General features: G+C 35.8%; 2 protein-coding genes across 3 annotated transcripts; one reads left to right on the top strand and one right to left on the bottom strand.

Moving 5' to 3' along the window:
• Positions 1-1355: 1355 nt before the first annotated feature.
• On the bottom strand, positions 1356-8852 carry ROMO1 (reactive oxygen species modulator 1). 2 transcript variants are annotated; one of them, XM_034414118.1, is made up of 3 exons: positions 8776-8852; positions 2211-2341; positions 1356-1651 (listed from the first exon to the last, which is right to left on the bottom strand). In XM_034414118.1, the coding sequence occupies exons 2-3, from the start codon at positions 2339-2341 to the stop codon at positions 1543-1545; spliced, it is 240 nt and encodes a 79-aa protein (XP_034270009.1). In that variant the 5' UTR covers positions 8776-8852; the 3' UTR covers positions 1356-1542. The 2 variants fall into 2 exon arrangements, with proteins under 2 accessions (XP_034270009.1, XP_034270010.1); XM_034414119.3 differs by lacking the exon at positions 8776-8852 and adding an exon at positions 8556-8684.
• Positions 8847-25270, top strand: NFS1 (NFS1 cysteine desulfurase). The gene is made up of 13 exons (XM_034414117.3): positions 8847-9050; positions 9548-9615; positions 10752-10868; positions 11013-11096; positions 13676-13828; positions 15322-15415; positions 16676-16810; positions 18013-18170; positions 20144-20249; positions 21074-21155; positions 22411-22494; positions 22574-22663; positions 23020-25270. The coding sequence occupies exons 1-13, from the start codon at positions 8957-8959 to the stop codon at positions 23081-23083; spliced, it is 1329 nt and encodes a 442-aa protein (XP_034270008.1). The 5' UTR covers positions 8847-8956; the 3' UTR covers positions 23084-25270.
• The last annotated feature ends 472 nt before the right edge of the window (positions 25271-25742 follow it).

The following is a 25742-nucleotide window of genomic DNA, read 5'->3' on the forward strand; positions in this document are numbered from 1 at the left end:
CCCATCCAGATCCGCACGGCCTCCAGGCACCGGGACATCACTTCAAGGGCATTGTTGGGGTGGTCCAGGGTCTTGACATTTGTTGGCCTTTTATCTCACCAGTTACTTTATAGTGTGCTGGAGTCTGAGAAGAGGTGTTGAGGTTGATCACGCAAGCGCTATAAAGATACTGTGAAAGAAATCCTACAGCACTGACATCCAGCCAAGGGAATTAGAAGCTGCAGCTGTTGACAGAACCACTGGCAAGCCCTGTGCTTTTAAATCTCCACTGGCTTTGAAGATAGGTGCAACCAAAAACTGATTTAAAATCATGCATGGTCTCAAAGAATAACATCCAGAGTTACTATAACAATGGACCCCCATTCGCTTATACTCCTGTTTCCAGACTGAGAGATAAATAGATAGATAGATAGATAGATAGATAGATAGGTAGGTAGGTAGATCGATAGATAGAAATCTATCGATCTATCTATCTTTAGACACACACACTCCACAATGTTCTCCAACCTCTAGATGAGAATATCTTAGCAGGAATAATTCTTGAAAAAGTGTAATTTGAGTCTTACATTTGCTGCTTGAAAGTTTTTCCTTAGTATTATTGTATTGCTCTTTTAATATCCTGTTGTAAATTTATAACCTGAGTATGAAGATCAAGGTTTGGCATATGTGAGACAGCTGCATATTTGAAATGATTTTATACCTGCCATTATTCGACACAGCTAGCTATATTATCTTGCCAGCTATAACATACTATATAGACATGGAGCAAGATTATTGTAGTTACTATGTGCAATAATAAAAGGAATTAAAAATGATAGGCAAGCAACTCAACTTTTGATTTAAACATTAGTTGCAAGGCAAGCCATAAAAATACTATTTTTGTGCTATACCTGACGTGTTTCATTTTTTAAGTTGAAAAAAGTTAATAGTTAACTTTCAAATTTATACGGTAAATAAAATCTAAAATCTACCGGTAAATTGTTGCAGCTTTTTCAGCAATCTATGGTGCCACCTGCTCACTGCATTCACATCTTGTATTAAATTGCAAGCTAGCCAGTCAGCAATGTTTAGCCTTGCATGTTTTATAACTATATGATGTAAAATTAGTTCAGCATCATGCATATCCAGAAAATTGTGTTAAAAGTAAACCACTGTTAATGATATACCAAAAATCTTATGTGTGTACTTCTGACCTCTGTTAGGAAGCTATGATATTTAAATTGCTTACCAAGTACTTTGGACTTGCATACAAACACAGGATGAAAATCTATGTCAATATTAACTTGAGCCCAACCCAACCAAAAAAGGGAAATTATTGTGACATGTAGTTCTTCTATACAACATAACTATGCCACTTATGCTCACATCCAGAGTTTATTGTAGAAAATGATTGCTAAGAGAAATAATAGCAAATCAATACAGCAAAAAGGGCTGAGATACTTTTATCTTTTCCTGATACAAAGTTTTATTATTTTACATAGCAGGATCTGGAGTAACAGGGGCATTAGTCTTCATGGTAAAAAAGAATAAAAGAAATTCAAGTTAACAGCGGATTCCCATGCCAATAGCCATAAATGTCCCAAACGTTCCACCACTCTGCATCATGGTTTTGCCAACGCCACCCATCAGTTCTCGTCCTCTCATGCCAAGCCTAAAAATGAAACACAATGTTTAACAGAAAGTTATTTTTTCAAAATAAGTCAAAGAAAATCATCAGTGGAAGATTAAAAAGTGTCAGGATAAAGAACACCAAAGTTGCCTGCTGAATGTTTCCTCCCTGATCAAAACATGGTTTCAAGGTCAGCCCACATCCAAGCTTTGCAAATTATGTTTTTTATGATTTCCTTTAGTCATTATATTCAATACTTCATAAACATAATGAGATCTGAGTATTTGGTAAGTCTTAAAAATATATACAAATAGTCTACAAATCTTAACGTCAAGTTTAAGATATTTAGTTATTAATATACTATTAATACCGTGTTTCTCCCAAAATAAGGCCCTGTCTTATATTTTTTTGAACCCTGAAATAAGCGCTTGGCCTTATTGCCATGCGCTCAAAAGCCCGATTGGGCTTATTATCAGGGGATGTCTTATTTTGAGGGAAACAGGGTAATAGAATGTAAGTATATACATATTGTACTAAGCTAGCAGCTTAGTACAATTGTAATTACACTGCATAAAACTATGGAATTTGGTCTCCAACATACCTGACACAAGAAAACGTGCCAAATAGTGCACCTGCTGCCATGCCAACAGCAAAGCCCATCATGAAGCCCATTTTTACTCTGTCAAAACAACTGGGCTGGGACTGGCCATATGATCCCACTGTCACAGGCATCTAGAAAGAAAATTGAGCACATATGTAATATGTATTGCTTCTAAACATCAAGAGGATCCCATTTTCAACTGGAAGGAATATTTGTATTACTAAAAATATTTGAAGCATTTTAAAATAATCAATGATGAGAATTTTAGTTAGATCTTTATAATTTAAGCCTCATATTTCTGGTAAAAATACACAAATATGCATGGCTATATCCATCAGACCTTCGCAAACAAATCATTGTGCATAAGCCACAATTTCTAATAAAAGATTGTAAATGGTTTCCTAGAAACATAAAAAATAACTATTCTTTTCCTTCAGATCCAATGTCATTTATAAAATAATACACAAATATTTGCCAAAATAGATATATAAATTAAGTATCTGTCCCAATCATGATTAATGAAATTTGGAAGTTAACCTTTGGAATTGTAGGAATGTCAATAATCAATTACACATTTTCAGCCTGCTAATCAATCCTTTGCTGAATTATCAGGTTATCCTTAACTTGTTCAGCATGATTTTCAAGACAATATATTTTACCTAAAGCCATTTTGGCTTCTATGTGGACATCAGGGATAATAACAAGTGCATAGCTACTATATTAATTCTTTCCAAAAAAGATTATTTTGATTTAGGATTGTAAAACATTAAGGTACCAAGCGATTATTGAAAAAAAACACTTCTGAAATAATAACTTGGAGGACTAGTGCAGAGAGTAGTACTCAGTCAACCTTGGCCAGTTTGAAAAAGCTAAACAGGGTTGGAATTTGTTTTTACTCTGATTCTCAAAGAATCTCATACAATTAAAAATAGTATAACAGCAATGAGGAGGAGGATAGCAACTGCAAATCACATTCATATTGTTGCCAAAATTGAATGAAGTCCCTAGAATCAAGTTAAATTCTGGAGAGATTTTAAGAACACAAAAACTTGTTAAATTGGATCAACTCTGATGTTCTGTTTTCCCCAGTAAACAATGAGATGTAGGAAGCTTTGTAATAATAATGCTAGAACAAGGTAATCTTCATTCATCTCTCTCTCTCTCTCTCTCTCTCTCTCTCTCTCTCTCTCTCCCTCCCTCCCTCCCTCCCTCCCTCCCTCAGCTGGTAATTGAGATATAATATCTCAATCTAAGGTATAGAGCCATCAAGCTAGAAACTAGGAGATATGAGTTCTTGTCTGACCTTGGGTACAAAGGCAGCTGGGTGACATTGGGACAATCATTGTCTCAGCCGTAGCAAACAGGTAATGGAAAACTATTTCCAAAATCTTGCCAAGAAAACTGCAGGTATTTGTTCAAGTAATCATCAGCAGTTAATACTGACTTGAAGGCAAAAAACAACACAGTAATAAGCAACCATCAAAATTAAAAAGTATAGATCATTTACAGTCTGTTCCTCCATGAATTTTGTCCCATCCCATTAAAGCAGGCTAAACCAATGTTAAGGTGGAATATCAAGAGAAGGTGGAACAGTTAACCAAAATATGTAAATAAATCTTAGTCCTGGGAGACTATGAGAAGCAAACAAACTCAAATTAATTATCACTTTCACGGGGTCTCCATACTCTTAGTGACTTAGTTTCCTGATTATCTACCTTGAAAGGATAATAGGGGGATAAACCAGAATAATATGCAAATACACATATTCCAGTTATGCTAGGTTTCTAGCAGCCTTTGATACCATTGATTATGGTATCTTCTGCACTGACAGTGAAGATTGGGAATAAGAAAAATCCCTTCAGTAATTTTCTTCTCCCCTGAGTGGCTGGTTCCAAATGGTAGTGGTGGTAAATGGGGAAAGATTGGCTATTCATTATGGAATGCTGTGGGCTCAACCTTTTCCTCCTATTGTTTAATACATGGGTGTCAAACTCGCAGCATCATGTTGCCATCGTGCAATATTTTTCCCATTTGTGGACCTGAGGTGGGCGTGGCCTGCACATGATGCATCCAGCCTGTGGGCCGCCAGTTTTACACCCCTGGTTTAATACATATATAAGAAGCTCCAGAAAGGTTAACTGCTGGCACAGAGTAAAGTAAAAATATGTTGATATCCAATTATATATCTGTACCTTGAGCTGGGTGAAGGTTGGGAAGGACTTCCTGATCAATGCAGGCTGTTGGTGAGAAACAGACTCATATGGCATCTTACCAAAACAGTAGCTGTGAATTTGGGAACCAACTAAACCCAGAGTCTATCTGAGTCTGGACAAACAGCACTCTCCTGAACTTATGAGAAGGGCCATAAATTGAAGTTTCTCCTGGATTAATGGCTCCTGCTTGAATAACAGGTTGATGTCACAACCAGAAGTCCCACACTGGATCCTTAACTCACAAAATTGCTCCATTACCGCCAAGGATATGTTCACATTACCCAAGTTTAAGAACCACTGCTTTAATTAGTCCCTCAATTAAACTAAGCGATTGGATTATAGAAAAATGCTCTACATGGAGCTGACCTTGAAGACCATCCAGAAGCTTCAGATGATTTGGTATGCAATTGGCATGACTAGTAATGGGCATATGAAGATATTCTCATGTAATATCACTGGTATGACAGTTACATTGCTGCCAATTAGCTTCTGAGTGAAATTCAAGCTGCTGTTTCCTTACATAACTCAAGTCCAGGTATCTCCATGACTTGCCTTCTCTGGAACCTGTTAATCAAGACTTTCTGAGAGTCCCAGTAGTGAAGAAATCCATGTTCAGAGACTCTGGGCTTGAGCCTTCTCAGTTAATTTCCTTTGGAGCAGGTTTTTTTTTTTTTTTTTTGGCATTGCATTTTTTTCAGAAGCACTGAGGCGCATTTTAACCATGCTCCCTTTGAAACAGTTTACTCTCAGATGTACAGGCTGTAACCTTCTTACATTTTCAAAGAATCTTAAAAAACAGGTTCCCTTTAGAAAAACAAACATTTGCAAATGAATAAGATCATGCTGTCCCTGAGCAATGTTACATTGGATTGATGTTTTATAATTGATTGTATTATATCTCATTATAGCAATACTGTTTGGGGGTAAAAGTAGCATTTATGTTATAGGAATATATGAATAATCCTTCTGAAAGATTCCAAGCATGAAATTTTATTTTTTTTTAAATAATCCCAGCATCTAGGTAGTATGTTAACATTTTCACTAATCAGCCACTATGACTCCATGATTCAAGACTGGTTCCATCTTATTCAACAAAATGTGTTCCGCTACCATACCAGATTGTGAAGAATAGGATGAATGGGTGGGATTGAAACTCGAGACTGACAGAAATATGGTTAAGAGAAACATATTTACTTTCAATAATTTCCCAGACTTAATAATGAATTGCTTCTTAGAGTAATGAAAGAAGTAGCTGATGGTCTGGCTGAATCATATATTATATTTAAGAAATCCTACAGAACTGATTACCTAGTGGATGACTGAGAAATGGCAATTGTTGTCCCTATCCTCAAAAAAGAGAAAAAGGAGGATCCAGGGATCGCAGATTCAGTTGATCATAAAAATTCAACAAAATATTTGAAAACTATATTTGAATTACCAAATGTCAACAAAGATTTGTCAAGAACAAATTCTTGCCAGATAACTCTTTCCATTTTTTATCAGATAACTATTTTAGTGAAAGTAAACTGTGACTAACTAAGTAACAACTTGGTAAGGATGGGCAAAGCATTACATGCACAGAACAAATAATTCTGGACAGTCTGTGCACAGGCTGAAACATGTTCTACCTTTATGTTCACTTATAATACAGTTTGGAACACCTGTGTATTGTTCATTCATAGACCCAGAACATAAAGGCTCCAGGGTGAAGAGAGTGGTGGAAAAAGGACTGTCAGTGAAGGAAACAGTGCACAGTAGCGACTACAGAAAGGGAAAGAACATATGGAGAGATCAGAGGAGGGCAAATGCATAGAACATATGGGAGGAAAGCAGAAGAGAGGGGTAAGGTACTCCTTCAGATTAGTTTTGGTCAAAATCCAAAATAAAATGTTCAGGATTTGGTTTAGTTGGATTGGCAAGACACAAAGTGTTTATTCCATGCACACAAAATATATCTTATACATCATGCATGCTCGCATAAGTTACTTAACAGTGGACCTGGTCACATGCTAAATCTGTATGTATATGACTCATACTTAAGGAATGCTCATCAATTACTCATCAAATTGGGGACAGATTTTCAACCACAAGGGGTCATGAACTGGAATGTGGATGCCCATCAAATTTCTAGATGTTCCCAAACTGGTTGGAATAACTAGTATTGTAGTCTGGAGCACAGAAATAAAATTCATTAAATTTCTTGATAAATTTGAGGGATTGAAAATAATAGAATGAAATGTAACAGAAACAAGCACAAAGTTTTCACTCAGAAAAGAAAAATCAAATGCACATGTGTAGGATAGGGGATACTTGGATTAGCAATGATATTTGTGAAAAAGATGGTGAAATACCAGTTGACCGCAAACTGGATATGAACAAGCAGTGTTATGTAGCTTTTAAAAAAGCATTTACAATTTTAAACTGCAATAACAGAAGTGTGATTTGGAAATCACAGAAAATAATTTATTTTGTTCTGTTTTGGTTAGACCTCACCTAGAAAATAGTTTTCAGTTTTGGGAATCATGTTTAGGAAGGATTTATAAGCTCAAAGAATGATTTGGGGATTAGAAATTAACCTATTTAGAAAGATGAAAGGAACAGAGTATGTTTAGTCTTGAGAAAACACAACTGAAAGAAAGTAGATCAAGACCTATTCCCTTTTTTCCCCAAGGCACAGAACTCGGAATAATCAGTCTAAATTGTAGGAAAATGGTTTCCATTTCAACATTAACAGAAGTTATCTAAAAGTAAAAACAGTTCAACAGTGAAACCAATTATCCAGAAAAGTAGTATCTGCTTCACTGGATATATATTCAAAAGGAAAATTAAAGATCATATTTCAAGGATGCATTAATATGGATTTCTGCAGATTGAACTTGATGCTGTAAATGACCCCTTCCAGCAGATCTATTTAGCAAAAACAAATTAAAAACTTTAAGCAGCTTCTAAATAAAGAGATGAACACATTTTTTTAAATATTTGTTTGAATGCAAATACTAGTAAACTAATTCAGGGAACATAATTTAATTATTTTAATTCACTGTCCCCTAACATTCAAATATGTATTTTAAATCTGCAGGTGTGATACTGATATGCAGTACTAAACAATTTAAAAGACGATGATACAATCTTGCATTAATCGTATAATTGCATTAATATTTGTACATATTATGAACATCATATTTGTTCATAAATTTATATCCATCCCATAAACAAGCTAATTTCTTTTCTCACAGGAAAATTTATCAACTTCTAAAGCTCTACTTTTAAAAGGGACAGCAAACAATTGTTAGGGAAAGAAAGCTAGATGCACTACAACGGCCTACCATGTTTCTGCAAATGAGATTTTAAAATTTTATTTATTTATTTATTTGTTTATTTATTGGTTCGATTTTTATGCTGCCCTTCTCCGGAGACTCAGGGCGGTTTACAATGCATTAAGCAATAGCCGTCATACTTTTGTATATACCTGCTTAGTAGGGCTTTTGGCCCCCCCTAAGCGGTGTTCTTTTTTATACCGCTGAGTCAACCTTGAGCCTGGTGAGATTTGAACTCGCAGTAATTGCAGGCAGCTGGCAGCTAAGTGCTATTTAACAGCACTTTAGTCCACTGCACCACCAAGGCTCTTTTCTTTTATATAAAATATTATGAAGTTGTCTTTTTTCCCTATTCTTTCACTGTGAGTTCCTGAACTCCTGTACCTTAAAAGTGATTGGTACCTACAGTAAACCATAACGACCATACATATATATATAATAAAATCGGGATGATCACTAAGTTACCACCAAGACATAGAAAACCAGGGTTTCTTTAACCATGTTTTATAGGCAAACATTCAATTGGCTACCACGTTAAGATATAACCAAGGCTGTATTCATACAGCATTAAGCCCAAACCAATTAAAGAACTTGATGCGTATTTAGGCCAATACAGCTAAGGCACTGATACCGTGTTTCCCCGAAAATAAGACCCTGTCTTATATTTTTTTGAACCCTGAAATAAGCGCTTGGCTTTATTGCCATGCACTCAAAAGCCGGATTGGGCTTATTATCAGGCAATGTCTTATTTTGAGGGAAACAGGATAGCTGTGACTTCACATTATTGTGTATATAATAAAATGAAATTTATATACCGCCCGATTCCTAGCGTTTCTGGACGGTTAGCTTTAATTAAGCTTGGTAAAACCAATAAACAAACACATTTAAAAGGCCTCTCCTCAGAAACTGGCGCAAAAAAAAAAAAAAAATCAAGCCGGAAGCGCTCCAAATGTCGAGCCGCCTGGTCTAAAATCCTCGGCCCAGTTATCGGCGGGGCCGTCTCTCTCTCTCTCTCTCTCTCTCTCTCTCTCTCACCTCGACCCCTGAGAAGTCTCTCCAACGACGATCTTCTTACCGTTCGATCTGTTTCCGGCTCAGTCTGATGACGAAACAGGAAACCACCTCAGCCCTAGGTTGAAGGGTTAACTGCAGGCGCTGCTGAGCTTTGAAACTGCGTTTGCGTTAAGGAGCGCGTAGGGGAACCCGAGAAGAGGGGATGATGCTGATATTACGGCCGACGGCGTTGTGGGTCTCGAAAGGGCGGGTGGTTTCCCAAGGAAGGAAGTTTTCGGGGGCTCTGCACCAACAAGGTAACTGCTCATTTCTTTTTGAAGAGCTGACCTGGCTGGGATTCAGCAGATCTGAGTTTGAAGTAGCAGTAATATACAGGCATCTTCTTTCTCAGATTTAATGACATCTGTCTGCTGCGCGGCGTTTTCCTTTTTTCTGTTGGCTAATCGTATCCCCTACAATAGTGTTTCTCAACCTTGGAAGCTTGAAGATGGGTGGACTTCAACTCCCAGAATCCCCCAGCCAGCAGCGCTGGCTGGGGGATTCTGGGAGTTGAAGTCCACCCATCTTCAAGCTTCCAAGGTTGAGAAACACTGCCCTACAAGGATAAAGTTTTTTTTAAAAAAGTGTCATATTGACACTCGCAAGGTGTGACGTTTGAGCAGCGCCCTTTTGCATTTTGGAAGCAGGTTCTCGTACAGTGAGAAGTTTAAGAAGTTGGGAGTTCAGTGTCGTTCCCCCTCCTCCCCCATTTCAAACTGTATTTCTTAAGAGTTGTTGTGTTGTCTTTTGCTAGGTAAAGGCCATGTTGATGAATCTTCACTCCGGCCATTATATATGGATGTCCAAGCAACAACCCCTATGGTATGTCCACTAAATTCTGGTTTGGAAAGATTTTGTTCTTTACTAACAGAAAAATAAAACTAAACTGTATTTACAGGATGGTTGTATGCACACTTGGTTAGGGACCTGTCCTATTGCAGTCAAATGTTCTTTAGGAATAGACAATATTCTCTTACATATTTTTCTCCAAGAGCTTAATAGGGATTATGTAGGAATCTCCCTTTATTCTTTTACACAATGGCAACTCTGTGAGGTAGTTTGCATTTGGGTATCCCAAAATCAGCAGACTTTCCATTGCTATAAGTGGCCTTGAATCTGAAAGTTTTTGTACAAGATTTTTATCATTATGTTGCACTGGCTATTTGATAGCTTCTACATTTTATACAAAAACTATCATAAATCCGAGTGGTGAGGATAATCCAAAATATCTGGAGGTCCCCAAGTGATCTACTCTGGTTCATAATGTTTGAGTCCTATACTCATCTAAATATCGACACTGTATTAAACCTGATTAATGAGAATATATATAGACTTGTTTACATCTTTATGTTAACTTTTATTTTAAAAAGTGCCTAAAGCTATCTCAATATTACACATCAAAGCTATGTAACGATCTGAATTCAAAAGGAAAAATGATTTGGAGCACACAGACTACTGATATTACATCTGGCAGAAATGTCTTAAATACGCTATCTTCTCATAGGAGAGAATCAGTTTGGTATAATGATTAAGGCATCAAGTTAGAAATCAGGAAATCATGAATTCTAATCTAGCATGGGCACAAAGCCAGCAGGTTGACCTTGGGATAATCATAGAAAGGAGACCATGACAAATCATTTTTGAAAAACCTTGCGGAAAAAAAAAACCCTGCAGGGACTTGTCCAGGCAGTTTCTGAGGATTTATGATTGAATGGAAGAAAAATAAAACAGTCCTAGAAAAGGACATATTTGATTTAAGGAGAAACTGATGGGTGCAATACCCATGCCCCATGTAGTCTCAAAAATGTTCCCTTTTGAATTAGGATTACTACGCTGCCTTTTATAAGTGCATCTACATACACTTATGTATTGCATCTCTGTTAACAGAACTGGATATATGGGAATCAAATAAGAGCAAAAACAAAGTAAAATGGCTTGTTATGTATCTTATGTTCTAGGACCCAAGGGTTTTGGATAGCATGCTGCCTTATCTTGTGCATTACTATGGCAACCCACACTCTAGAACTCATGCATATGGTTGGGAAAGTGAAACTGCAATGGAAAAAGCCAGACAGGTAAGAATATTGTTTTTTCTTAAAATTAAATAATAATCTGTTTCTGCTGTATTGTTAAGCAGTTTTATTCTGAAAAACATTAGATTTTTTCCCCAAAAAGTTTGCTCTAATTTACATTTGTGCATTCCATTTTTTTCCCTCCAGCAAGTTGCATCATTAATAGGAGCAGATCCTCGAGAAATTATTTTTACCAGTGGGGCCACAGAATCAAACAATATAGCAATTAAGGTAAATGCATGTATGTGTTTGTTTATTTATAAATAAAATTTATTGGCCACCCATCTTACCATACGGTAACTCTGGGCAGCTTACAGTTACATCTATGTTAAAACATAAAAAGTTAAAATCAAACCTTAAAACCAAAGACACTCAGGGAGGGCAGGAGTGGAGTGCAGAGGAGGTGGGATCTGTTACTACTCAGTCAACCACCTCCATTGCACTGTTCCTCCACTGGGGCCCCAAGCCAACTGGCAAAGCCAATATATTGTAGTATTAATTGAAAATGTTATCATAATAATTTCTCAGAATTAAACAATTGTTGTGTTTCCCTTTAGTTCTAAGGAAGACATGTATTTGTGAATAAAGCAACAGCAACTAGTAACATACCCATATTCATTTTTCTAGACTATAAATAAATGTTATAATAAATCTCAGAAATTCCATTTGAGAAGTTGCATATGCAGTGTACAGTACTTAAATTTACTGAAGGCTATTCTTCTTTAAACAAAATATACTTTGAAATTTTCTTGTAATTGTGCATTTGTATGCTAGCATTATAGGGCACTTTGAAATACAAAAGAATATTATAGCACGGCGTGATGCTATGGACACTTCATTTGATTCCTTTTTTCTTTCCCTTCCCCAAAGCAATCAATCAACATTCCATTGCCTCTGAGCATTTGTGGCTTTTGATCTTAATAGTCATAAGTACATTACATTATATCTTCTCTCTCTAAAGTTACATCATTGTTGCCTTCTTTTTATAATCTATTCTTTTTAATTATCCATAAATCAAATCCATAATTGAGCAAGTTGGTGTTGTGGTTAAGGCCTAGAAAAAAGGAGACTGAGTTCTAGTCCTGCCTTAGATATGAAAAATTGGTTGGGTGATTTTGGGCCAATTACTTTGTCTCAGTCCACTTCACCTCACAGGATGATGGTCGTGGGTAAAATTAGAGGAGGAAGGATAGGTACTCTGGCTTGAACTGTATATATAGAAAAGAGGGGATAAAAATCTAAAAAATATTTTTTCTTTTTTCAGCAAAAAATCCATAATGGGTTTTCAGCAGGGGTGGGTTCCACTTACCTTTACTACCAGTTCGCAGCGGGATTGTGAGCTTCTGCACATGTGCAAATCACCCATGATGACATTGTGGCGGATGGGTGGAGCCTCCCGCCGGTTTTACTACCGGTTCTATAGAACCGGACTGAACCGGGAGCAACCCACCACTGGTTTCCAGCCACTAATAAATGTAATAACTGATCTTTTCAATAAACAACTTTATTAGCATCTTTTGGAATGGAAGCATACTTTATTGTTTATGTTGCTGACATTATACCTACTAATTCAAAAATCTCTTCTACTATTTGAACTGTTAATAGCATTTTGTGTTATTTTATACATTCCTGTAATAACTAAAAACTAAAGGCAATTTTTCACTATTTTCCCCTTTTCTTCCTGGAATCTTTAGTTCCCTCTAGTGTCCAATTTGTGAAATCATAGTCTCAGATAAACATTATGCCTTAGGATAGTTAAATAAGAAATTTCTGAAAGTGATTAGAAACTGCGGTTAGTAAACTCGGTGTCTTCTAAAAAACTCAGCTGGGGCTGTGAACATAATGGCTGATGCGACCTCTTTTCTGCATCTTATCACAGGGGCAGGAGTCCAGAGCACCTGTGGGCAATCTCCCCTCCTCTCCTTGTTTGGAGAGGTTCCAAAGAACTAATCTAATTGCCGATTGTCAGGTTTTGCCACAATTGTTGTTTCTGCTCTTTCCAAGATATGTTGAGTTTGCCTGGAAGTTGTTTTTTCTTTGGATGAAATATTCTGTGATTCATTTAACTATTCCTCATATGGCTTCATTTCCAGATCTTTCATCATCTTGATGAATTTGTTTCAATTTGTCACTGTCCTTTTTGAACAGTGATGCCCAGAATGATTACAGTACTTCAGATACTCTCTATCATCTGGATTCTGGGAGCTTGTTTATACATCCCAACATAACATAAGGCACTATGTCAAAAACTTTGTTAAGGTTCAGGTTTACTATGTCTCTGGCATTCTCCTGATTTACTTAGTATGTACCTCTGTTAAAAAAGAATCAAGATTAAACTGCATGATTTATTTGTGACAAACCTATGTGAGGGGCTTAATCATAGCTTGCCTCTCCAAGTATTTATAGACCCATTATCTGTTCAAAAACTTTGCCCAATATAGATATCAAGCTAACAGGCCTGTAATTTTCCTGCTTATCCTCCTTTTGAAGATGGGGATGACATTTGCTCTCCTCCAATATTCTACTTGACTGAATTAAAGCCAAAATCATATTATAATTTTATATTTGAAATTATACTGAATGTAATTACTTCCATATAAGTGCAGAACTGCAGCATGCATATTTCATTGGAAACTAATCTAAATCATTAAGATATATAATTCTGAATAGGGAATTTCAAACTTTTGGTGACAATTGCTTGAAGTTTTAAGGAAAATGAGAATTTTACATTTCTAATTTAATATTCATGAAAACTACTTCTTGTCATCACTTTTGATCATAAAATCTTTTTTTCTTGTATCAATTTAAAGGGTGTTGGAAGATTTTATAAATCCAGAAAGAAACATATAATTACAACACAAACTGAACACAAATGTGTGCTAGATTCTTGTCGTGCCCTAGAAGCTGAGGGCTTTCGAGTTACTTACTTGCCTGTAAAGAAAAATGGCCTTATAGATATAAAGGTAAGTGATTTACTTTCAAATATTTGTACATCTGAAAAACACAGTGCTGTTTCAATTTTTTGCTGTCCTCATTAGCCTAGTATAGCTTTCTGCATAGAATTTCCTCAATAAAAACAAACAAAATGTTTATCTGGTAGAAGGTTAGAATTGATGTTCAGGCTGTTAACCATTTTCAGTAAATCTAAGTACATTAATAAATGCAATTTAAAACATGGTAAGCTTGTTTTCACATTGAAATAATTTGATTAAATGGTAATGGTATTTGTTAAAATGCAATTCTAATACTAAGGTCATACAGTATTTGATTTAATGGAACTGTTGAGTATGCATACGTAGGATTGCATCAAATAACATTCATTTGTTTGTTAAAACTTGCTGCTTTTTTACCTCAACAAGAATTTTGACCTGGGATTCCATTTAAAAATAGAAATTACAAAGTTGTCATAATTTTAAAGAAAGTAGGGAAAGCTTGAAAAAAAATAGTTTCTTGACTTCTTTCCATATTATCAGGTAGCCATGTTATCTGTGTAACAAAGTAATATTGTACATGTATGTATATTTTTGTTGTGTTATCACTGCATTTGTGTGTTTGCACACTGGGAGGTATGGGGAAGGCTACATATGCTTTATTCTGGGTCATATGAGTAGGAGGGAAAGGGGCTTAGAATAGCAGTCACCAACCTTCTGAGCCACTGCTCAAATATCTCTCCCATAGGATACATTGGGGGATTTTCTTTTCCTAGCCTCCAGCCTAATCCACTCATTTTCAAATTTTGTCTACTATTCCCTACATACCAGTCTTCACTATATTTTGTTTAGCTTTCAGAGAGTTATTCCACTGAAAGACAAATAAAGTTCACAGATCCATTATGCAATTTTTTTCCAGCTTTAAAAGTTCAAGTAATCAGAATTTGATGGGCTATATGTGGCCATATGTATTAGTACAGATATTTGTAGCCATCTTTTATCTTTTTAAATTTAATTCTACAGTATGTAGTGTATGTTATACTTCTAAAATAATTGTTAACATAGTTGAATCCATGGAAACTAAAGGTCTATCAAACAGTAGAATATTGTAATGTGGGAAGTGTAATGTATAATTGTTTCCCTTGATTTTAGACTTTACTTGACCATTCAGAGGCAATGTATGATTAATTTTGTTTGTATTAGGATTCATCAAGTATAGCAACCATTACAGTTACTCTCTCTCTCTTGTGGAATGTGGGGCCTGTATTTTGATGGCATCAGATAAAATAATAACTCTGTGTCTCTAGTCTGAGAATTCAAATAAGGAAGATGTATACAATGCATAATTTGTTTTCCTTGGATTGCCCAAGGCTATGTCAAACTTGAACTGATAGAATGAATTTAGAATCAGTTATTTTAAGATTTTAGTGGCCAGTTCTGAACTTGACCCATTATATTTCACTTGTTTTGAACTTGAACTGGTTTGTACATATCTAACTATTTTCCTCTTGTATGATTTCCACCAGGAACTGAAAAATGCAATAGAACCTGATACAAGCCTAGTGTCGATAATGACTGTAAATAATGAAATAGGAGTGAAACAGCCAATTAGTGATATTGGTACGTAGACATGAATTGTGATCTGTGCTTCTAAAAACCTGTGTAAAACATTGGAGGAATCATCATATATAGGCTAACCTGGTTTAATTGGTTAAACCTAATCACAATTTTATTACAGTAGTTACAGACACAGTAAAGGTAAAGGTAGTCATTGATTTATAACAGCAATAGGGATTGGAATTTTTGTTCTTAAGTAATGCAGTCATGAAGCATGACCACATCATTTAGCAATAACAATCCTTGAAGCCCCAGTTATCATTGTTTACTGAATTCTATGGCCATTAGCCGAGGCAGTTTCTGGTCGGCTTCTCACAACCAAATCAGTGAGGAAGCCAGTAGGAAATAGCAAATTTAGGTAGCTGGCCAGCTGGCAGATAAGTGGCTGCTGCTAGGTGGGGAAGGAAATGGGGGGTGGAAAGGTGCAAGGGAGGCTTGGGGAAAATACATAAGTATGCAAGGGAGATGCAGTGAGGGTTGGAGAGGGTGCATGGGGATGCATGAGACATGAGGAAGGCACAGAGAGGCTCATGAAGGGTGCATAGTATACAAGTGGCTTGCACAGTGCAAGCGCAGAGGATTTGAGTGAGTGCCATGGTAGGGGGGACATTTACCCCAACAACTTGCGATCTACCTGGATTCCTCATTTACTTTCTGGGAATGGCTTTCCCCATAGACAGGGAAAGGTTACAAATGGCCATCACATGATAGCAGGACACTGCAACTGGTCGTAAGTGCAAGCTGGTTGCCAAGGTCCAGATTACGATCAGAGTGCTGGAATGGCCAGAACTCTGAGCATTAAACCGTGTCTCAGTTTATTGCCTCCAGCTTCTGTCATGAATTCTCCCAGTAAGTAAAATTCGTCTGTAGTCATACTGTCTAGTGACTGACCTCTCTATATAATACAAGAAAGAGTTTGAGGTTAATGAACTATAGGTAGAAGAAGTTAATTTAGAAACAACCACGGGATATTTTTTTTCTTTTTTTTTCTAGTAGCCTTTCTTTTAGAGCTTCTCATTAGCTTCCAGGGCAGATGCTAAACACAGCATAGAAGGAAGTGAATTAGTGAGCTGCCTTCCTCCCTATATTACAGAAAGATAGTTCCTATAAATCTGAATCAAGGAGTTATATATGAGGAGAAAGCAATTGCTTTGATTAATCCTCAAAATTATCCTTTGAAGATAAATATTACTTTCTATACTTAAAATACTCATTTTAAGATGACAGAAATAATTATACTGTGTTTTTTTTTTTAAATTACAGGTGACATTTGCAGTTCCAATAAAGTTTTTTTTCATACAGATGCTGCACAGGCAGTTGGAAAAATCCCTCTGGATGTCAATGATATGAAAATTGATTTAATGAGCATAAGTGGCCATAAAATTTATGGTCCCAAAGGTATTAATATTTTGTGAGTCACTGTATTTAAGAAAGAAATAGTCATCATTGCATGAATGTTTTAATTGCTGAACTGTACTTTATTGTAGCTTCCCTAAGATTATGGAGTGATTAATACAGAAGAAAGAGTTTATTATTCTTTATTTACTTTTTAGAAATATTTAAAGACTTCTTTTGAAAAGGCAGTCACTTATTGAAGCATTAATTGAATTGTAGGATTTTCTTTGTTGTAATTCTTAAGTTTTTTATGCAGGAAAAGTATGTAAATATTTAAAAATTATGTGGAAGCATTATTTATTTTAAGGTAGCACTGATCCAATTATTTTGTATAATCTAGGAAGTATTTATTCAGCTCTTGGCTGCATCAATGCCTTATTACTGGTATTTAGCAATGACTGAAAGCTAATGCTCTCTTAAAGCAAACAGACAAAGAAGAATGGTTAAATAATTTAAACATATTGACACTTTATAAACATAACCTGTCCCCAAGGTAATTAAACTTAAACTGCTAAAGATTCTTTGTCTCCTCTGTAATTTTGGGTGTTAATTTCCCCCACTGACTAGTAGCCATGAAATTCAGTGTGAAGTGGTTATACAGTAAAGTCAGCTTGTTAGAAGTCCAATTTGCATTTCAATGTAAATGAATTTCTTCTAAGCAATACAGTATTTCTGCAACAAGGATAGCTTGATTTTCTGCATTATGTTTCTGTTATATAGGTAATCCTCAATTTACAACAGGTCATTTAGTGACTGTTCGAAGTTACAATAACAAATTGAAAAAAGTGACTTATGACTGTTTTTCTCACAACCGTGCAGCATCACAATTCAAATGCTTGGCAACTAACTCATATATGACATGCAGTGTCCCAGGGTCATGCAATCACCTTTTGCAGCCTTCTAACAAGCAAAGTCATTAGTAAAGCCAAATTCATTTAACAACTGTGTTACTAACTTAATAACTGTAGTGATTCACTTAACAACTGTGGCAGGAAAGGTCGTAAAAATGGGGCAAAATATTAACAAATATTTCACTTAGCAACAGAAATTTTAGGCTCAATTGTGGTCGTAAGTCGAGGACTGCATTAGGAGAATGAAGCTTTCTAAATCTGTTAACAGCTTGAATTCAGAAAAATTGCATTAGCCTGTCTGTTTGTAAGCCCCTGAAATATCTTGAATTGAACAAAATTATTTGTGTATTTAAGGGGTTGGTGCAATTTATGTCCGGCGGCGACCAAGAGTAAGAGTGGAACCTATACAGAGTGGAGGAGGTCAAGAGCGAGGATTACGTTCTGGAACCGTGCCAACTCCATTAGTAGTTGGCCTTGGGGCAGCTTGTGAATTGGCACAAGAAGAAATGGAGGTAAAAATAGTGATTCAATTTCTCTGTATAGGTAGTCCTTGACTTATAACTAGTCATTTAGTTACCATTTGAAGTTACAATCTACCTGAAAAAAAGGATTTATGACCCATATCTGACATTCCAACGGTTCTCCCTCCCCGCCCATGGTCACATGACTACACTTTGGGCACTTAGCAACATGGCTGCATTTACAGTTATTTGCAGCGTCCCGTGGCACTTACTTCTGGCTTTTGGCAAAACTGTGTCCATAGCGAGCAATGGGTTTACTGTTAACAATTGCCAGACTTAATGACTGCTGCAAAAAAATTGTAAAATCAGGCCAGTCATGTTACTGATCCATTTTATGACCATCATGACATAATGGGCAGGCTCCACTCTGGTCGTATGTTGAAGACATACGGTACGTGTATAGTGTATCCTCAACATATTTATGACGGTTTCTGCTTTTGAGATATTCTTAGCATAATTATTTAAATTGAATGTCTATAATATTATTATGTAGTGTTCTGGAATTGGATTTAATATGTCTTTTCACATATTGAATTATTTTGATCTATATTTCATTCTTAACATTTTTTCAAAACAATGTTTTGGAATTGCACAGTGCAATTTGTTTTAGTAGCAACTAAAATGCAATTATTTGTTGAACTGTCTTAATTTGTTGAATGTATCTATTATGTGTCTTATGAGCCATCCCATTTTAGTTCACAGGCCTTTTCTTACAAGTCTCAGTCTTGGTACTGATAAGAAAAGAGGTTTGACAATTTTTGTGATCACCAGTATTGAGGCAAATTCTATTGGATTTTTTTTTCTTCTTTTTTCTTTTTTCTTTTTATAGGGGTCTCTGTTTTGCTTACATAATAAATCAACATTTATATTTACATTACCCTTTCGGTTGTCTTTTTTTACGCAGAAGCAAAAGGCTTAGAGGTAGTTCTCAGTTAACCACCACTCGTTCAGCAACCATTGAGAGTTATGATGTGGCTGAACGAGTGGTACTTACAAACCGGTCCTTGAAGTTGTGGCTGGCGCAGCAATCCTGTGGTCATGTGATCGCGATTCGAATGTTTGGTAATTGACTAGCCCTTACAACAATTGCAGCATCCCATAAAGTCAATGGGGAAACTGGCAGATAATGTTGCAATTTGCTCCCCCTCCCATCACATTTTCTCAATGATCCCCATGGTGGAATATGAGATCCTAAGGATCTTGTACTCGGTAGCATGTGCCTGCCCTTGCTTTCATTCCATTGCTTATCCCTCACCCAGTGGGGTTCATGATGGGCCATAGCACCCACCTGTGTACTTTTTCACACTCTGCAGCATGCAGATCCCTGCCCAGCCACAATTGGGCCAGGCTACAGCACCCAGCTGCCCATCTACACTCTGTTGAACTCACCCACCCACTGGCCTGCTTGTGAACCACCTAAGGAATGGCTTGTTGTGACTGGGACCTGCAACTTCTTGTCGGCTTTGCTTGTTGGAAGCCAGCAGGAAGTCACAATCTCTGGTCACCTGAAATACTTAATTGATTGATTGATTAAGTTTATATGCTGCCCATCTCATCAAGCAACTCTGGGCAGTATATACATTTAATAAAGAAATAAATAATGACCCATAATCCTTGTTTAACAATAGCAACTGAGATCACCGAGAATTGCTGTCACTATGTGATGCCATGACATGACATTGTGCTTTATAACTGAATTCCTTAGCGATGGAAATTCCAGTCCCAATTATTGTCATTTAGCAAGGAGTATAATAAAGTAATATTACATTAATAAGATGTTTGATTGTGTATGAATTTTGATGAAAAAATATGTTATTATTTCTAAGTTTTGATGATGTCAGCGTGTTCTGTTTAATAATGTGTCCTGTTTAATAATAAAACTATAAATGATTAATGAAGTAATTAGACTAAACTGGTCAAAGCTCAAATCCATTGTGATAAATTAATTTTTGTTTCTTTTCTAGTATGACCATAAACGAATTAGCTTATTAGCTGATAGGCTAATTACAAAAATAATATCAGAAGTTCCTGATGTTGTAATGAATGGAGACCCAATGGATCGTTATCCAGGTATAATTAGCAGAATGTAGACCTTTGTCATTATTCAGTTATTGACTACACACATATTTAAAAGCTTTTTTGTATCATTCCTCTAAAATCTGACTTACAATATATGTCTAGAGCAAAATAACTGTTTTAGAACTGGACATAACTGCATAGTAGTTCCATGCAATCCTTAACCCCAAAAGACTACCGTGAAGTAATACACTTCTCATTCCTTATAGCTTCATTTCAGTGAAGACACTGTTTGTGTATGGGGGGAAAATTAAGAGATAAAATTGTAACATCAGAGTTAAAACAGATTAGTTCATTATCAGATCATGGTTGTCTATTTAAGGTATTAAGTATTTGAAATTAGAATTAAATAACTCCAACTGGTAATTTGTAGGATATTTGATATTGAAATAATTCTGTAGTGATATCTCCTTTAATACTAACTGGCTGTAGGTCTGTAATGTCCAATGATTTATGGATGGTACATTATTTTAATTATGTTTTATATCCAAAAATTACTTTTAAAAGGGTGCTAGAATTACTCCAATGTGTGGAAACAAGGAGCAGAGAAGAATCCTCTTATAGTCAAGGAAAATCTTGTTTCTTTTTTCTGTGCCACCTTCATTGCCATCTTCATAATGGAGTGGCTCTAAGAGTCTTATAAGGACAGTTGCAGTATAACAGACTGCTTTAATATATAACTGCATTAATTTTCATAACTGCTGAATGGCACTTTGGAAGACAGATAAAATAAGATTCCTGTAAAGAAAAATAGTTCTAGAAACTGGAAGTTGTTTAAGACTATTAAATAATCTGACTTTGCTCTGTTAACAATGCAGGCTGCATCAATTTATCATTTGCGTATGTGGAAGGGGAAAGCTTGCTGATGGCCCTGAAAGATGTGGCACTCTCTTCTGGAAGGTATAACTTTGTATGTAAAAGGGCACATGGTTCAGCACAATCTGTTTCTAGAGAAAAGACTGCTTGGAATTCCCAAAGAAACCGGAATTTTGAAAGAAAATCAAAATAAAAGAGGCATATAGTATTAAAAATCTAGGCTGCACCTTCTTAATTATGAATGGTATTGACTGGATTCCACTCATTTCACTTAAAAAAAAAAAGCTGTTAAGATTTCAGGTTCCTTTTTAAAATCTGTAGATATGCGCTAAACTGGAGAAGCTAGCAATAAGGTTTTACTGTTGAGAATGGAATCCATCAGTTAATTCTTTTTGCTTAATCTTTTTTCTTCTCAGTTGTTTTAATGCCAATGAATTCACAAGATATTTCCAATGATCCAGTTCACATGTAATCCTGTTGACTTTATTCTTATATTTGGCTTTTTTTTCCTTTTTTTTTTTCTTCTCCATTCCTTCATTGATTTTGCAAAATAAATCCTCTTTTCAGAGAAACATGATTTCATTAAAACTACCGTATTTTTCGGAGTATAAGACGCACCTTAGTTTTTGGGGAGGAAAATAAAAAAAAAAGCTGATTGGTGGGTAGATTGGCCTCCTGGAATACCCCCAATCAGCTGTTTCCAGAGGTGAATTTTAGCAACAGGTTTGTTGTTGTGAGCTCTGTGCCTTGCATTTTTTTCTGCCTCTGAAAGCCTCTGAAACAGAGCTTCAGGAAAAAAAGGGTTTTTTTCTGAAGCTTCTTTCAGAGGCTTTTTTACTGACGCTTCTTTCAGAGGCTTTTATTCTGAAGGACTATCCGTACTCTGTACTCCTTTCTTTGGTATTGGTATGTAGATTAACCTCTTCCTATCTGTTGTCATTCTCCAGATTTGTTAACATAGTTTGGTTAGAACTTTTACTGATTCTTTTTTTGTTGCTTGCCATATTATTTTAGATAAAAGCCTTTCAGAGGCTTTTTTTTTTTAAAGCTTCGTTTCTGAGGCTTTTTTTCTGAAGCTTCTTTCAGAGGCTTCTTTCAGCCTCTGAAATCTCCGTTTGTGACGCTGGGCTACATTCGGAGTATAAGATGCACCCAGATTTTCATCCTCTTTTTTGGGGGGAAAGGGTGCGTCATATACTCTGAAAAATACAGTAGGTTACCCGAAGTACTTTGATTAAAGTTATAAAGGAGGTATATTCAGAGTATACCAAAGTGTAATCTGCTGTTTTCATGCCTACTCTTACTTTGCATTAAAACAAGTATATTATTTTGTTGTTAGTGCTTGTACATCTGCATCTTTGGAACCATCATATGTATTACGTGCTATTGGAACAGATGAGGATTTGGCTCATTCATCCATAAGGTAAGGGTTATTTTGATAAAAGGATAATTGCTTGTCATCTTTGTGTATGTTTTGTGCTTGATTTGTGTTTTTATTTCAGATTTGGAATTGGACGTTTTACTACTGAAGAAGAAGTAGATTATACTGTAAATAAATGCATACAACATGTGAAAAGATTAAGAGAAATGAGGTAAATATTTTTTATTAAAAACAGTATTTTTATTCATTTAAAAATAAATTTAGATAAAGATTGTGAAGAGAATTAGATTATTTGTTATGTTCTTCAGCTGTGTCTGCTGTGAAATTATCAGATCTATGTAGCTAATTTAAATAGCTGTTACCTAATGTTGGTATGTATGCTTTGTCATTTGAATTATACTACCGTGATAGTAGTTATGTGGTATTCAGATCTAAAGTGGGTAACTGTTTACAGGTATCCTTGCTATATCTGTAAGCAGCTGTTTGGGGAAAAAATATTTGTCTTATGACAAAATATAATTTATAGTTCTGAGGAACTGAAATTTAATTTTTCTTCTAATTTTACAGCCCACTGTGGGAGATGGTACAGGACGGAATTGATTTGAAGAGCATTAAATGGACACAACATTAAAATACTTATATATCAGACTGCATGGTTGTGGATTAAATGTTTCTGTACATTCCTGAGGAAAAGTATATAGTTTTAAGTGTGCAATTCCTGTGTGACCAGTGAAATGCATTTTTTAAATACAGAGCCTGAAAACTAATTCTAAGACAAGAGTTTTGTTTTGTGCATTAACTTTCACATAAAGAAATATACATGGACATAAAGTATGCTGACACCAAATAAAAGTTGCAGTACTTTTATTTTTAGATGACCTTGTCACAGCTTGGTATAATGAGACTTCAGAATTGTATCATTGTGGGAAAATGGTTGGTTTTGTTGGTCTTCTGTAAGCATCATGAGGCCATTCTGAATGTATTTTATCATGTTACCTTGCAGAAATATATTATATATTCAGAAATAATGTTTCTTATAGAAAGGAGTTTACTAAATCCTACATTTATGCTTATGCACTGGTGCTTGTTATGTAGCAATGAGCATGCTAAGCTAACTAAATCTATAGGTAGATTTCCCTATATAAAGTTCAAATGAAAGTGAAAGAATTAATGTTATGTATTTCATGCATTCATGTATTTCATGTAAAAGCTGCACCGATGCAGTTTTTGTGCTTAAACAAGTAATAGAAAATAATATGGAATACAATAAGAATCTTTTTGTCGCATTTGTAGACCAAGAGAAAGCATTTGATACAGTTCGTAGGAAAATGTTATGGCAAACACTGACCTAATATGGAGTAAGTTAACATGTTATTAGAGTATGCAAAAGCTTATATAGTGATTGCAGAAGTGTAGTCAGAACAAACCTAGAAATATCAGAACCCTTCACAGTAATATCCAGAATAAAACAGGCATTTGTACTGTCACCACTATTGTTTATCACCTATATTGACAGCATAAGCAAAGAAGACAAACCCAAGAATGGAAATAATATCAATGAACTCTGTAGTAGTAGTTTGTCTACTCTTTGCAGACAAACAGGCATTGATAGCAAGTATAGCTAGGAAACTGCAACATTTTATGTCGATGAACCAAGAATGCCAGACAAATAATATGAGAATTAGCAAAAACAGTAGTAATAGCAATTGAAAGAAAAAAGCATACCCTAAAAGCATACCCTAAGAAAAAAGCATACCCTTCTATAGTAAAATGAAAGTCACCATGGAAATGAAATGTTTGAGGAAAGTTGCTGGAGTGACCAGAAGAGATAAAATCATAATGAGACTATAAGAGAAAGAATTGGCATAGAACCAATCTTGTTACACACAAAAACAGCAAAGTGGTTTGCTTGCCTGGAGAGGATGTTGTGAGATTCCATACTGTACAGAGCATTTACAAAAAGAGGAGAAAATCAAAGAACATGAAGCAGACCAGAAGAAGATGGAGAGACAGTAGTACAACATCAATTAATAATGGTTAAGCTAGCCAGAAAAGGAGAGGATAGGAAGGGAGTAAAGGAGGATGAGACAGAGAAGAATTTCATGCAGTCAACATGTTGATTTTTTAAAGGTGATATAAGAGGATGCTGGGTTAAAAACAAATTTGTTTGGAAATTGCCTGCTCTTTTTGTTTGCTCATATTCATTCAAAAATATTTGTTACCGTGTTTCCCCGAAAATAAGATTATATTATATTTTTTTGAACCCTGAAATAAGCACTTGGCCTTATTTTCAGGGAGGTCTTATTATTTTGGAGCATGTGGAACAAGATGGGGCTCCTCTTGCCCTCTTACCTGACTTCCAGCTCTGTCTCCCTAACCCTAACCAGACCAGCTGCGCATGGATTTAAATATTTTCAGGGAGGTCTTATTTTCGGAGGGGGGTTTATTTTTTGGGGAGGTCTTATTTTCGGGGAAACACAGCACTTTTTGCTTGACAAAGTGATGAGGCTAACACCACTCACATTCTGAGATTCTATTTGCTTTAGATTGAATCTTCTGTTATTCTTCCTCCAATAATGCTGCTGCAGACTATCACTGGAACCTGAAATACTCTTGCTATGTGGAAAGCAGTCATCCTGATTGCATTCCAAGGTATTTTTGTGATATCATTCCAATTATTACATCCATGTTGTAACAGATGGGAAGGGGGGAATCCTATGGAGGCCTAATCAGGTTTAGCATCCCTCACCCACTTTTGGAAGTTTCATTCTGTTTGTGCAGGCAGATGGGAGATGGAATAAAACTTATATTAATCCTCTCTTTCTGGTATTACTTTATATTACTTCTTATATGAAATAATAAAACCTAAAGGAAAGTTTTTTTTTTTAAACAAATAGTATTTCAGCTGTGACTGAACTTTCTGACCATACAAGTTGTCACCAATGGAACAGGGTGCCACAAAAATGTGGTCTCCTTTGCTAGAGGTCTTCAAACAGGCTGGATGATCATCTGTCAGATGCTCTGGTGAATCATAGTTTGGATTAGATACCTCTATCATTTTAAAATGAGATGAGATCTTTCAGAGTTCTAATAGTGTTTATGACATGACTAGATTAAGATCATTGGGATGTCTGATTGCTGATGTTGCCATGCAGAAAAGAAAAATCTGAAGCTGTAAAGAGAGAATTATAGGGACAACATGGAATATAAGCATGAACATGAGAAAGCTCAACACAGCAAAACATGAAATTAACAACAAACTGACATCTTAGCCATCAGAACTGAAATGT

Source organism: Pantherophis guttatus, chromosome 3 (genome assembly GCF_059756535.1).
Source record: "Pantherophis guttatus breed Tessera chromosome 3, ASM5975653v1, whole genome shotgun sequence".
Taxonomy (NCBI): domain Eukaryota; kingdom Metazoa; phylum Chordata; class Lepidosauria; order Squamata; family Colubridae; genus Pantherophis; species Pantherophis guttatus.

Excerpts from the sequence above, each read along its gene's own strand:
- ROMO1 (XM_034414118.1), bottom strand. The coding sequence starts at position 2,341 with ATGCCTGTGACAGTGGGATCATATGGCCAGTCCCAGCCCAGTTGTTTT. Across the intron at positions 1,652-2,210 it reads GGCACGTTTTCTTGTGTCAG|GCTTGGCATGAGAGGACGAG; the intron begins GTATGTTGGAGA and ends TTTCATTTTTAG.
- NFS1 (XM_034414117.3), top strand. The coding sequence starts at position 8,957 with ATGATGCTGATATTACGGCCGACGGCGTTGTGGGTCTCGAAAGGGCGG. Across the intron at positions 13,829-15,321 it reads ATGGCCTTATAGATATAAAG|GAACTGAAAAATGCAATAGA; the intron begins GTAAGTGATTTA and ends GATTTCCACCAG. Across the intron at positions 15,416-16,675 it reads ACAGCCAATTAGTGATATTG|GTGACATTTGCAGTTCCAAT; the intron begins GTACGTAGACAT and ends TTTAAATTACAG.